At 41.5% G+C, this 15,537-nt stretch overlaps 1 protein-coding gene across 4 annotated transcripts in view; it reads left to right on the forward strand.

Annotated features, from left to right (window-relative positions):
• opa1 (OPA1 mitochondrial dynamin like GTPase) overlaps positions 1-12,750 on the forward strand; it is a 37,559-nt gene extending 24,809 nt beyond the window's left edge. For all 4 annotated transcript variants that reach the window (XM_034147165.1, XM_034147167.1, XM_034147166.1 and 1 more), the window contains 2 exons: positions 10,441-10,514; positions 10,710-12,750. In XM_034147165.1, the coding sequence (XP_034003056.1) occupies positions 10,441-10,505 (65 nt within the window). In that variant the 3' untranslated portion in view covers positions 10,506-10,514; positions 10,710-12,750. The remainder of the gene's footprint in view (positions 1-10,440; positions 10,515-10,709) is intronic.
• Positions 12,751-15,537: the final 2,787 nt, after the last annotated feature.

The following is a 15,537-nucleotide window of genomic DNA, read 5'->3' on the forward strand; positions in this document are numbered from 1 at the left end:
GATGGGTATGACAGTTTATTCAGAGAGAGGTTTGTGGATAGTGGTGACTGAGTAAGTGTTTCCTTTTTTATTTGTTTAACTATTGAAACATCCTGGAAAGTACATTTCCCCCAGTATGCCTGAATCAAAGCATTTTACAATCCAATCCTTTAGCTTCACTCTTTACTGGTTTCTTGAAGACCACAATTTAAATGAAGACCTGGTCACCACTCAGAGAATAAGTTCATCAAATGTATTGACCCTGATTTATCAGAGATTGTCAAAAGGAAGGATTTTTAGTTTTTTGTTGTTAGTATTGAGGAATTAGAGTCGTCAACAGAAGGTGGTCTCAAGAACAGTGATAATGTGTGAAGTGTTTGCGTGTTTTCACATGCAGTCACTTTCTCCTGTTCCTTTCACTTGTGTGGAAGCAGAAATCTATAAAGCTCTGGTTGTCTGGGCTTGCTCGCCGGAATGCCCCTCTCAGCCTCACGCTCACTTCTCTCCCTTTCATCTCCCCCCCCCCCCCCCCCCCTCCTCCTGCCGTGAGCAGCTTCTTCCACAGTGATTAGTGAGCGCTCAATGAGAAGTGCTCCTCTGTAACGGATGACGTATCCTCCTAAGGTGTTGTGTGCACATGTGTCTGCGGGATCACAATATGCAAATTATTAATATTATTCGCCAAATCCAGGGACTCTCAGATCTGATCAGCTATTTAATACCATTGTACTTTTTATCAGCCAATTAGCTTCATAGACATTACTGACATTTGCATTTACATTTTTAGTTGGATGTTTGTAGCTTGAAACACACACACACACACACACCAGTATGTTTGAAATCATGCATTTCACCATCCACACTAAAACACAATCCTTCATAGTGCACTTTGAGCTATGCTTTTTGGGGGAAATCTCCTTTCCAGGGATGAAAATGCCACCCTGTTATGGATTAAAAGCCGCCACAACTGAAAGAAATGGTTATCATCGTTGACTCTCCCTGAGTCAACTGGTCTGCACCCTGGACTGAGGGGGTGGATTCTGCAGGAAGATTGTGGGCAGACTGTCTGCTCTTGAATTAATTTGAATTACTTCCTCTAGTTGTTTTGTTTGTCCATCTACACTTTAGTCTGTTGCTACTACTCTCCACATCACTCCCTCTAATGCATATACTTGCTTCTATCTCTCATTCTGATCTATTTGTCTTTTTACCTTTCTTGCTTTTTCTGTAACACTTAATCCCTTTCTTTTTGTCTCTGACTTAAATAGACACAAGTTAGCAAACAGCGTCACTCTGTAAACTAAGGAGCCTTAGTGGTGATACAATATTGCTTTGTTTTTTCTCACGGAAGATCAGGCTGCAGAGTTGCTGCCAATTGATCCTTTTCTCCCCGGGAGCATCAAGCACACAGACAGTAGGTCCACAGTTGTCATAACACTAGTGCAGTTGAAGCTGCGTTTTATCTCATCTTATCCTGTTAATGTTCTGTGAAAGTGACTTCCGAAGTTCTCAGACATTTATGTCACAAGGTGCCCCAAAACATCTGTAAATGTCTTTGGATATTTTCCTCAACATCTCATGATAGCTTTGCACTGCGTCAACTAGTAGATAAGTAAAAAGAGCAAGGTTAAACGCTATGAAAGATGTTTTTGTAATTGTATCTGGTTTACTACAGTAGGCTTCTTAATATTTCTGGCTGGCCTTGTTTTGGTACTGCGCATATAGTTTCCATTAAGTTCTAATTTGATCTTCCACGTCGTGTTTTCATTTAAAAACCGCATTACATTTTTATCAATTAACCATTTAGCCTCAAAGTCTGGCTTTTGACCCTGTTTTGCTCCAGCTGTCGGCTTGTTTCTGTTTTCACACGTCCTACTGGCTCCGATCCACTGTTGCATCTTGTCTCACATTTCTGAACATCTCTTGTTTTTTTACTTTGTCCCTCTCTCAACTCACAAGAAGCATGACTGATGTAAAGCACGTGGCAGAAGAGTGTTTAGTTTAGTTTAGTTTAGTTTATTTTTTTCGAGCGTGTAAAACCAAAGAAAATACAAATGAAACAAAAGGTGATACAGACATGATACAGTACTATACAAATGAATGCAATAACAAAACGAAACATTTAATTAATAATTGAATAATCTGTAGTATCAACATTGTCTGATATCAATAAACAACAAAGCTTTAGCTCATTACACGTCCGAAAAGGGTCGGAAGAAGTTTACAATTATTTAATCCGACCCCTTCTCCCTTTTTTTTTTTTTTACATCTTAATATATGTTAACATACAATATAAATGTATACTTATAATCTTGAATAATTTATATAATCATTCATATAATATATACAGGCAAGTTAGGAGAATGGTCTCTATATATTTATATATATACATATGTGTATACACAAATTCATACAAACACAAATTCATAAATAGAATACAAAACAAGAATATAAACAGTGTGACAAAGAAAAGAGGGGACCCTTCATTGTTTCACTCTTCACCACGTGTCCCTTGTAGCTCCCCTGTCTTAATGTATATAATACTTTTTTACATATTGTGAATTTTAATTTAAACTGTTAAAAAACTAAAACTGTTATCCCTGCTTCACCTCTGCTTGTCTTCTCCCTAACTCCATCAAGGCTTCAACCAAGAAACCTGCCCTCCTTCAACAAAGTTGTGACCTTTGTCTCCTTCCACTTTCCCATCATCCATCTCTTCCCCCCCCGTCTCTCTCGCTTCCTTTCGTCACTCCTGTACATCCATCCTTCCTGTCATGTCAGGAACAGGGAAATGTCTTTGCAAAAGATGTTGCATAGGCACATTGTACACGGCTATCCAGTAGGCTAAGTGAATTATTAAGGTATCTTTGTCTAGTAGTTCAATATGAGAAAACATAGTACATTAATAAAACTGTGTTTGTTCACCAGGGTCTCTGCTCCTTCACATTAAGGTCGATAACATTTAGAAAACGTACCAGTTGTTGCACTATTTGCAGTCGGTTTTAGTTGGCTGAAATCCATCTTCAGCTGAATCTCTTTAGATACAATCTCAGGAAAGAGAGGTCTGTGTTTTTAGATGACAACCAAGCAACAGGCAATAATGGAAGTGATAAAGAAGTAAACTATAAAGAATAATGTTAGCAATATTTCACTCTCCTCAGGGAGAGAGAGAAAGAAAAGCTGAGTGTGGGAAAATAGAAAAGAGGCAGAGGTGTGTGCTTCTGTTCACATGTTTCCAGCCCAGTGTGGCCACCGGGGACCCGTTCCCACTCATCCACCTGTCACTCACACACTCACACACATGCAAAGGTCTGACATCAGATGCCGGTTAAGATGAGGTAATAGGAAAACCTTGCTTTCTGTGATAGGTGCGGAAAATATGCAACTGTAGGTTGGAATTTTTTTGTCATGACCATATTGCCCTAGGATATAAGTCTAACCCACTTCCTGATATATTGTTGTCTCATTAACATATAGCATTTTTAAATATTGTTTGTTGAACAGTTCTGTGGCTGACGATTTCATTTAATCGTTTATTTGAACAGGGACAATGCAAATATGCCGGATTTTAGCTTTGAGCTCATTTCCATCCGCAGTCCCTCACATAAAACATTTAAGAACATGACATTTATAAACATAGCAAAAACAAATACATGATATGCAAAAAGAGCAAGAGCAGCATACACAAGTATTTACCACATGGCAGTACAATGTAGCAGCTACGACATATAAAGTGCAAGAGGAGTTACCCCTGTATTAAAGTGCATTTAGCGGTGATTGCACGTCTGTTTGTTTCTCAACCATTCTTTGAGTTGACCTTTAAAACTATTGAGAGTGGGACAGTCCCGTATCTCAGTTGGGAGGCTATTCCACAATGAGCTGCCTTTAATGGAGAGTACATTTTGTCCAAAAATGGTCCGTCTGCGGTGGACTTCACAGTCTCCTCTGGTTTCTGACCTAGTGCAGCGTCCAGTGTGTTGTTTGTGGATGAATTCCCCTAAGGGAGGGGGGGGCCAGTCCATGTAAACATTTATAAAAAAAACAGACTTAAAATGGTCAAAGCTCAAGAAATGGTGTTTCTCTAGGATGGTACAGTGGTGGTATGAATATGGCTTTCGGTCAAACACCTTGATAGCTCTCTTGTACAGCTGTTCTATTGGTTTAAGGGTTGTGGCACAAGCAAACGACCGGTTTGTAAAACAGTATTCAATGTGGGAAAGAATCATACAGTGGAGGTATGACTTTGCAGCACTGACAGTTAAGAAGGGTCTAATTTGTTTAACATTTTGCAAGTTGAATTTGTTCATATAGGACACATTTCACTTTGAATTTAGAGTGGAAAAGACCATACTATGCGTTTCTTGTATGCTGCTATGAAGGTTTTTCAGACCCTCAAAGCAAAGTTGTCTAAGGTTTATGCTGAGGGAATGTTGTTTAATATGTGTGTGTTGAAAATACAGAAGCCACTGCAAGCAAACAAGGTCAGAAAACCCCAGCTCAAAAAATTGTGTTTTTGCTTTTAGTGTCTCCTCCTAATGTAGTGTGGGTAGGTTATTACTTTTTCTTCATGTTGCCATTTCTGATCTCTAAGTTAATGAAAAGGAGAATCTGATTCTCTAGTGTAGTAATGTGATTTTATAAGATGGCCATTTTTTAAGCATGAGTACTACTTTGTGGCCTTTACGAGTAAAACACCTGCAGTCCAGGGACTCCAGCCTATGGGCCTGGACAGGCTCAAAGGAATTCCAGGTGCGTTTGCTGTCTCTTCAGCGTTATATGGTTGTGACGGTGTGTGGGGTCCAGAGCAGCTGGGAACATGTATTTACCTGAGGGAAGAGGAGGGCCTCCCCCCCCCCCCCCCCCGTCTATCTCTCTCTGTCGTCTCGTTTGATCGGCTAGTTAGGGGTCAGTGCCGTGTCAAGAAGGGAGAAGGTTATTAAAAAGGGATCCTTTTCATTTAGGACCAGGTATCCACACGACTGGATGTGTGCATGCCCTTCCTAACTCGAGTGTGTTTGTTTTGTGTTCTCACTCGCTCTGAGTTCAGCATTAGTTAACTTGGTCAACACACCTGTGGCAGATTCAGCAAAGGGAAGTTTTCTCTGAGAAATTACGGCAGGATCTCAGTTTAAACCAGACTTGTCAGACTCTCATCCCCAGGCCCATGTGACTACTTCAGATTGATTGCCACTTAGCCACAGCACAGGGCTCCATTTCACTGTTCAAGGTGAGTCTTGGAAACTTACCATCCCAGACCTGTTCAATGTTATGAATGGGTATTGGAAGTATTTGCGGCAATATTGGGATGATGAGTTTCATTTATCATCATTTACACTTAGTGTCAGAGCTATTTCCTCAGTTAAGCACATCTCCTTCTAAATTAAGTCACCCCTATACTTAGCTTTATTACCCCAGTACTAAAATCTTCTGAGATGTCTGGCCCTTTAAAGCCACAAGCAATGCTTAACAATAACACACCGACAACGGCAGTCGTCACCTGGCTCTTTCAAAGGATTCTTCTCTGCATGTTGCTGTTTTTTTGTTCAGCCTGCCCTGTGACTGACCCCAGACTTTGACCTGTTCAGACCTACGCATGTCTCTCCCCAGGTTGGGCTGCTCACTCCCAGGCATCTGTTTTCTAGATAAGAGCCGTGAGTGCGAGGGCTGATTCATTGCTCTGTCACTGACATGGCGTTTGGGCCGTCGACATCCCCGCTCTCCTTGTGTCCATGTCTCCCATGGCCCAGTTTTATAGCATTGCAATCCAGATTTAGTGACAAATCAAGCAGCAAGCTGAGGAAAAAGGCCTTTCTGTTTGTTACATTAAGAGATTGGCTTTCAAAGAGGGGAAACAGCAGAGCCTTAAAAACAATTCAGTGTCCCCACCTACACTGTGACCCTGGTAGTCATGCAATATAAAAATGTTTGTTCATGAATGCTGACAGGTTGGGACAGGAACCAAACCTTCAGAATCACTCTCTCAGGTGACCACGCTGTGAACTGCCTCAACCTTGGGACCAAACTTCATCCGCTAAAATCTTTCTGTTGCCACTTTTCCACAACAGCTACCCTTTCTCTACAGGAGAGTGGCTATCTCCCAAAGTAAGAGGATTAGTTTTCTTCTATCTCACAGTACGTTGCAGGCCTCCCTTACTCTCATCTTCTCCTCTCCTCTGTTCCCCCTCTCCTGTGTTGGCTACTTGTCCAGCAGGGCCACGCAGTTTCACAGTCTAATTACAGGTCAATTAAAGGCTTTGTGGCTCTGCCCTCCTTCTGCCAGTGCTTCGGCCGCAGCAAGCTTAGGAGACTCGACAGAGTGAGAGTGAATGAGATATCATTTCATGTGGAGATCAGCCGAGAGAAGGCCCTGAAAGAGGGAATTTGGGGGGGAAAAGCTCCCCACTCTTTCTCTGAATGGGCAAGAGTCCCTCCATCCTCGCCAACCCAAAAGCACCCAGCATCTTAAAGAAGGGGCCTCTGGGATAGAGGCCAGAGGATTATGGGAATATTCATGACCAGATAAAGGGGTGAGCGGTTGAATGACTGTGTTTTGGGGCTCATCTCTTAGGTAAACAGGAGCCTAAATGGAGTTTTAGATCGCTACTCCCACTGCAGTGAGCAACAGGCAATGGTGACTCTGTCCACTGTTTTTTTTGTTGCATTTCCAAGGACAGAGGAAAGAAAAGCCTTGTTGTGGCCTTTTCTTCCTCTGGCTGCTGTCTTTTGGTGACAAACAGATGGTGTGGGGGAAATAAATATCTGTTTCTCACAGTTTTTATTCAGAGAATATTGGCTTTTCTTTATTTTTTTTATAAACTTTGTTTATTGATTTTCGTACACAAATTAAACAGAGATGACAGAGCGGTTGTGATTGACAGTGTAACATTACAGTTGTGCAGATCACATAACATATGAAACGTTACAACAAGACAAAAAAAAAACAGTCGGCTTGGTCACACAACAAAATACAAACAAACACATAACCTCATTCTCTTCAGGTAAGAGTACAAATAAATAAAATAAAAATGTTTCACATATACATATATATATATATACATATAAAATAATTTAAAAAATATATATATATATATATATATACACACATACATACATATTCAGGTCTTATTCCGGAATATCCGGGAAGGTCATCCTCCCTGCATAGGCAAAGAAAGGCCCCCAGACACTTCGGAACTTCCCGGAGGAGCCTCTCAATGTGTAACGGATGGAAAGCTGCAAATGATTAAAAATGTCCTTTATCCACATAGTGTGGGAAGGTGGTGTTGGTGATTTCCATCTTGTTAGACTAAGACGTCTTGCTAGTAATGTTGCAAAGGCTATAAGGTCTGCTTTGAGCAGAATATTAGCTTTTCTGAAAGACACCATTCACTTTCACTGGTGGCCCCCTGGGCTCCTGGAAGCTGCTGAGGGCTCATTTCAAAGTCATTAAGCATCCCGCTGTAAGGGAAGGTTTTTCTGTTCTCATCTAGGTTTAGGTCTTCTCTTCAGAAGGTCATGGTGAAAGTGCCTGCACAGGTAGCCAGCGGCAGGTTAAACTCAAGCCTAATTGTATATCAGGAAATAATGGTTGCGCTTTTTCTTAATATTGTGTCAAACAATGGGAGGGGGCAGAGGAGGTCTTTTGCTTGGATGAAACTGGAAGTCATCTCTGACACTGATTATACTTATTGCAATATTTACTTTACACTTTACTCCAAAATGTAATTATATTCCTTTATATTTCCATTCTGTTTCTGTTGGCTTCTCCCTTCCAAAAGGAAAATTGAACTGTACATGTTTTTTCATGCAGTACCAGTCAACCTCATTTCTGAAGTTGAATAAGAGGTGTCATGTATTGTGCAGTGTAATGCCTTCTGAGTGAGATGAGTGACATTTGATTGGAGAGCATATAAAGTAGTTTTCTTTACCTTTCTTTACAAGAGCTGCCAGCACAAACACAGTTTTGTTCTATGGTTTGCTGAATTGATTGATTTTCCCGTTCCCAGCCAACTTTCCCTGTCAATCTTGGTAATCAAAACTGTATCTTTCTTGTCAAAAGCCCTCTAATCTAACTGCTGCTGCCCCAGGTGATTAAGCAGAGCTTGGTGTCTCTGCCCTACAGTTGGCAGGGTCCTTAATGTTTGACCCGCGGTCTGCATGTGAAGCACTGAGGCTGCACAGAGCACCTTATCATCAGCCACATCTAAACCCACTCAGAAGCTTTGAAGCCTGAGACAGGGGATTTCCCGTGTTTTGATGATCTGACAGGCAGTACCCTCCTTTCCCCACACCACCCCCGTACCACACATCTCTTTCTGTTCAGGTCGGACAGATGTTGGTAATCCTGCTCTGATTGGCTTGGATTGAGCTGTGTTGTTCTGTGGTCAGGGCACGCAGCCCACACTGAACTCTGTCAGCTCCCTTTGAGCCGTGCCCTGCGGTGGGCTGAGTGTTGGAATGGCACACTGCAGGGTTACGTTTCATTCAACCCCACACCTGCTGCAGTGACTTGTCAGCATGCCCCTCGACAGGCCCCCTTAATGCCTCCATTAGGTGTTGTAATCTCCACCTGACGCCCTGCCATTTTGCCTGAGTGTGTTAACAGAGTATCAAAGGTGGGGGATTTTTTTATTGCCAGCGCTGAGTGTGTAGGAAGGTGAAAAAAGGTGGAGGGGGCTTGACTGCACAGCTCTACCTGCTTTTTGAGACATTGGCATTTCTGTCTGTGTGTCTTTCAGGGCCAAGCTTTTTTTTTTTGCCTACCTGTGAGTGGATATATGTGTGTGACTGTGTCCAGCTCTGCTAGTGTTTCAGGACGTGTGTGGGGGTGTGCCTGCATCTCTCCCAACAACCGTGTGCTTTTCATCCATCAGGAAAAGGATACATCAGCAGCCGTGCTCCATCAAAAGGGGGCTGCACACAAGCCCCCGAGTACCATATTTAGTTTCACTCCAAAGCACGCTCACAGTTATCACCTTTGTGCCGACTTGAAATGGACACTTAGGACACTGTAGCGCTGGAGTCCAAACCACAATGATTTATCTCGCTGAAAACGGGCCAGTCCGATTTAAAGCTGTGTTTTCATTGGGAAAATAACCAACAATAGGTCGCCTATGGATCTCGTGTGGCTGATTGATCAAGATAGAGAAGTGCTAGTTTGTTTTTCAGTCGCTGTTTGAGTTTGTGCTTGGGGGAGATCCAGACAGATTAGGGTGGGTGACGGGGAAGAGCCAGCCAGGCCTGGAGGTGCAGCTGCGAGCCTTTTCTCTGTGTGGGCCCACAGACTTCCTCCAGCCACTGTTTAATCAGCGATTAAGACTGCTTTAGAGGCTCGCTCTTCTCGTGTGACAGTACATGTTGGGTGGAAGGACCGCTCGTCTTTTGCAGTCTTCGGACAATGGGAGGGAAGTCAAGAAAAGAAGTGAATGATTGTTTTTCCAGTAGATTCCCCCCCTTTCATGTGAAATGTTGTTGTTATGGTATCTCCCTGTGTCCATTAGCAATGTGCCCGTAAGGTACATACCATGAGGAGGGGGGGGGGGGGGGGGAGCTTTGATGTGGTCTGTGCTAACTTGGAAAGGGTACACAAGCCTTCATCATCAGATGTGTGACGGTGGTCCGCCTTGAGGTTTGGCTGTCACTGTCACAGGGGACCATCTGCTGTTTTGGGGGGAAATGTGAGGGAATTTCTACCTGCAGAAGAATAGCCAAGGGAAGGAAATATTGTTTTATATTTTCTGTTTAAAGAGCAGATTTATGACCTGCTGCCCACCTGTTGCTTTATTTAACACCTATTGTGTTTTAGTGACTAATCTATACAGAAAAACACCCACGTTGACATTGTTTGAAGGAAACTAGTTGATGCTTTTGGAAATGGTTAGAGCTGCAGATATCAATCGTAACAATTAACCATGAATCTGCCAATTATTTTTCAGATTATTAATAATTGGACATTTGTGATGTTAAGAAATTGTCCAGAAACCAAGACATTCAGCATTCAAGGACCAATTATTATTTTATAGTTGACGTATATAAATATTGTTTTTTTTCTGTTAATCCATTAGTTTGTTTAGAATATTTAACAGGTAAAAGTACAAATGAATTTCCCATGCCGTTTCCACAAGCCAAGCTGAAGTCCAAAATACATTAAAATGTGAGAGATTGTTTGACTTTCCTGTTTAAAAGATGACGTAAATATCACTAAATTACAATAGTAGATGCTGATTAATTTTCTGTACAGATGGCGATCCTAGAAGACGAAGAAAAGCAGCAAATGTTCACATTCATAAAATAATATCTTTCTTGAAAAATAACTTAAACTGATTATATGGATTATTCAAATGAAAGCCCATTTCTGTAGGTAGTCTAATGAATGAATTGACATTGTTTCTATTCAATCTTTTGTATTTTGATTTATTTATCAGGGCTTTGACTAACCATTATACTCGGTGTGCTTTTCTGCAGAGAAAGTCCGTGAGATCCAGGAGAAACTTGAAGCCTTCATCGAAGCTCTTCACAAGGAGAAATAAGAGAACCAGGTATTTGTCTTTGTGCTGTAAAGGCAATTGACCAAAAACATCAGTCACACTTCTATAAAATTGTTATTGGATTATGAATTGAACAGTTAATAAATAAAAGTAAGTATTAAAAGTGTTGTAAAGGGATCTTAAATATGGTAATAAAGTGACTGTGTACTATATGTGCATCTGATTTTTTTTTTTTTCTCCTTACAGAACCATTCAAAGTAAATTGGATCACAGCAGAGAAATGCACTGAACGAAGAAAACTAAACCTGTAAATGACCGTCATCACCCGCCGAGCCTGACCGCACCACTCACTTGATTTTAATTCCCCATCTTTGGCGTGCTGTCCCCCTTTGATGCTGATGGGAAGATGGACCTGAACTAAAGGAAACCGTTTTCAAGCTTTCACTTTGATTTGCTTGATCTCTTGCAAACTGTCCTGGGTCAAAAGGGGGACTTCTGCACAGGAGCCCCAAACACAGTGAGATCACGAGGAGAATGAGAAGCATGCACAGTGTTATCAGACATCTGACCTCTCATTTTCAATAAATGAGGATTGTGTACATGTTAATCTCCCCAGTTTTCTTCAGCAGAACGTGTCTGTGTTCATTAGAAGAGTCTGTCTTCACTCACACCTCACATGATAGCTTCCTGGTACACAACAATTAGCCTCTATTTAACATACGTTTTTTTAGTTGCACTGATCCCAAGCACTTACTTTATCCCTCCAAGCTGCAGCTATGCTCTACATTTATGCTCCATCTCCCCCTAAATGAGACAGTGTTTAGTTTCAGCACATATAATAACCTTGAGTCATTATTGGTTAAATATTCAGTTTCCCTCCCGTCAAAACTCTCCATTGTAACACCACAACAACAAAAAGGATACTACCAACTCTGAAGGCGTTGGAAACAATATTATGTATAAATATATTTCGTATTATTTTGAACTTACGGCGTTTATTCAACATTACTATGTATATATGTCTGCCAAATACACATCATCCTCCCTTCATGCTACCTTTTATTTCTGTCCTTGTCTCAGTGTGTGTGTGTGTGGTGTTTGCATTTCCATCATTGTACATTAACATTCTTCCTATGTTGCAACTTTAAGCTCATAATACAACTTCCAAAAAAAAAGAATTAGTAAACACTCTTTATATATTAAACTGTAATCAACCATTTAATTGTGGATGCTTCCAGTTAGTTAACTTGAGGTGTTGCAGACATCAATACTCAAAAGCCACATTGCATCATCAGTTAAAGATGTCATTATAACAAATACAAAAATACACCCTGAAGCAGTTTAGAGGTACTTTCAATTAGACTTTCAGAAGCTATGACATTATCTGTCAGTTTTAACGTCTGAACATTGGACCTGGGCTTCAGTCTTTCCCGCTCTATCATGATTAGTTGCTGCAGTTACACTAGGGGAAGTTTGGGCGTCTCAATGGTTTCCAATCTCACCAAGTTGGATTTCCTTGGTTTATATTCAGCGCAGTTATGCCTATGATCATGTACACAGCACAGGTGCACTTGTATTTATCCACTTATTCTCTCCTGACTGTGACTGAATGGTCATTAAGATCTTATACCGATAGCTGCTTCATGGATAAGCTCAAACACCTGAAAACCAAGGGAAATAATTGTCTCTGTTTGTAAATTAACTGGAACTATATCCAAAGCTAGGACAGGAAATTATCCAAAATGCTGGTGGGTAATTTTTAACTTAAGGTGTATGTGTTAAATGTACAAATGAGCTGACCAACACATACACTGTGTTGGTCAGCTCATTTATTCCTCTTGTCTTTCCACCTCTCACAATCTTCTTCCTTGCTTTCATCCGAAACCCCTTATCTCCCATGTTCCTCCATCATTTGAACTACCCTGACTCTTTCCTTCCCTCACCTTGGCATCCTCTCACTACTCCTAGCTTGAAAACGTGTTTGATAGAAAGAAGGGTGAGTGACTGTGTTAACCCTATCCACTCATTCATGTGTATATGGGTATATATATTATATAATAGGCCATGCATTCTGTACAGGAAAAGTTAATGGAGGGTCATGGAGCTATTATCATGTACAGCATGTGGGAGCAACTTGTGTAACAGAAACAGTGAGTTGGTTCAAAACAATGTTTTATGTTGTAGAAAGTAATGTTTGCATGGTGTACCCCATCAGATGTGCTTTATTTATTGAATTTGTGTTTAAAAGCGAAAATAAAGTTGAAATAAATAAAATACATAGCTTTTTCATGTCGTGTCAGCTTGTCCCGTCAGTGGTGAATCCATTTGCACATTTGAAGTCGCTCACTGAGAACACTCAAATAAATTGTTGACGAGAAGATGACCAAAACAATTTAACCTATACGTTTATTTATTAGCTCTTCCACTCATATATGATCTTCATTAGCAGCTCGTGTGGACATTTTTTCAATTTTGTCTGATCCTGTCTGACCTTCCAAACGGTTCACAAATCATTGTTTCCAGCTAAGCTAACATTTGCTAATTGGCACCAAACAAAGAGCTTAAGCTGATGGGATGTCTTTAGACACACACATTAAATGTGGACATCATGTTTGCTAATCCCCAATTGTTACTTGCTTGCCCCTGGCCTCCTGTCATTTTGTTAAAGTGTCCCCCAGGCAAAGTATGGTTGAGTATCCCTGCAATAAAGAGATCTCCTAATCTTGCACGAATCATCCTTTGGGGGCGATAGATTTCTCTACAAAGTAATGGCAATGGATCGCATAGATGTTTAGCTAAAGAAATACAGAAGTTAAAGGGCAGTCACCTTTACAGCATTGCATTATTCCCATCCTTTGAGAGTTGTGTTGCATGTAGCTGGATGTAGTGACCTGTGTGCTCCTGTGATGAGGCCACTGCTCCCAGTCTGTTAAAACCCTCAGAGTATTTGACTCTGCAGGCTGTTCTCTCCACCGTGAGCAGGCTGAAGACACGTCTCAGCCCGAGGCAGCAGCCATGGAGAGGCAGCTGAGGGCCTGCCTGATTAATAAGTCAGAGTCCAGAGGTCCTCCACTCCTGGGCATCCTCTCTTCTTTCACAAGAGCCCGGTTGTTACTCCACATTGCTCAAAGCCAAGCACAGTGGGGAGGGGGTGGTTGTAGAGGCCTCATCCTCTCTACCATCACCTGAGGCTTTACACACAGAGATAACTGTCTCACGTCAACTTTCTCTGCGGCCATTATATCCCCTGGTTTCTCAAAAACAAGGGAAGGGGAGTGAAAAAAGGCCTAATGACTCTGTAGCAGCCGTGAAAAGAAAGGGGGAAAAGTCAACCTCCAGCAGAAGGCCTTTGTGCTATCAGATAGCCACGTTCTGGGAGGAGGGAGGCCGGCCGGGACACACTATACACCATTAGCATCTGCAAAGGCCGTCACGTTGACTAATAGCCAGCGCCACAACGGCACAGTGGTTCAGTTTGTGTTTTCCTTCAATCCCCATTATGTCGGTGACACAAAAGCAGCCAGGCCAGACTTTTCAAATGTGCCACAGCAGCGGACGTGCACAAAGCTTCATTTCTAGTCTTTCTTAAGAAAAAGAAAGGGCCGATCTTGTTGCTTCGTTTCTTTAATCCCCCACCTCATCACACAGACACATTCTGGGTCTTTTGGCAGGGGGTGTGGCTGGTCGGTATATGATGAAAACGTTGAATAAGTGTTAGAAAGGGGCAATAAATTGTGGGATGGGCGTTTTTTGGCGGTAGCAGCAGTGTTAGCATTTGTTTGCCTTCTTGTTGGCGACACTGCCTTTGTTCTCATCTTTCTGTCCCCTCTGTTATCGAGCTGTTTGTTGAGGCTGTGGGAGAGGCCCAGATTATGGCGACCATATTAATGTCCATGTTCATTAGCTGACAGCGACACGTCGGCTGGTCGTCACTGCAGAATAGCTTTAAAGCATCTTCAGGTAGACACTTATCAAAGTGTAAAGAAGTCCACTTTAAGGATCTTTTTATAAATCACGAAGTTATAAAAACGTAATAGACAATAAGGGTTGATATGTATACCTTTTAAATTGGAGAAAGCAGACCAATGTGCAGCACTGCAGAACATCTGAATCTGTTAAAGGAATGCTTCAGCAAAAAAAAAAAAAAATTCTATATCAATACCTCACCCCTGTTTATTAAGAATATTCAGCTTTTCTAATGTTTTTGCTGTGAAAACTAAATACAAAAACCCAGAAAAGCCTTGATGAATTTAAGTACATTTGGATTACGTTTAGCAAAATGTGATTGTATGCTAACCAAACATGCATTTTCACTAAAACCCTATTATTTTATACGGTTCTGATTAAACAGTGTCTTGGTCTTGCAAACAAGTTTTTTTCTTTACTGTTGCATACCTTTTCTATTTGATCAAACACACTTAAGCTGAGATGCTTGTTTAAGGAGCTTTTAGGATTATGGTCCTTGGTTTATAATTATTATTTTGCATGCCGTCACAGTAAACGCTACCCAAGTTGTTGAAACGACCGCTGAAGGACCATGATGCATTGGGTTGTTTTTATCTATGACAGTAAAAGAAAGGGCACTTGATCCCAGAGTGGACCAGTTTCACGGACCATAACAAATATTGACATTACTGGAAAGATATTCTTTAAGGAGACACTAAAACACATAAAAGACAGTGAGTTGGCCTAAGAGAGTCACTTATCAGCCCTTCAGTCAACCAGCACAGAAACAGTGGATGTAAATCTAACACTTTGCGCCCCGGGAGACAAACCGCCAGCGTTGAGTCATTGCTGATGAATCTTATCAGAAGCTTGTTGGAGCAACAGGCTTCCTTCTCCGTTTCATCCAACAAAACCTTCTACTGTCCCCGGGGCCCGCTGCTTTCTGCCCTCAGAGAATAGAGTCACAATTGGCCTTTGTGTTCATTATGTTAGAGGCATCTTCCCATTGCACTGTGGGGTCCATTCCAATGCTGAATTAGGCCCATGGGGATTTTAGCCAAGTCACAGAGGTCACTGACCTTTCTTGTCACAACCCCAACACACACACACACACACACACACACACACA

The sequence above is a fragment of the Trematomus bernacchii genome, unplaced genomic scaffold (genome assembly GCF_902827165.1).
Source record: "Trematomus bernacchii unplaced genomic scaffold, fTreBer1.1, whole genome shotgun sequence".
Classification (NCBI taxonomy): domain Eukaryota; kingdom Metazoa; phylum Chordata; class Actinopteri; order Perciformes; family Nototheniidae; genus Trematomus; species Trematomus bernacchii.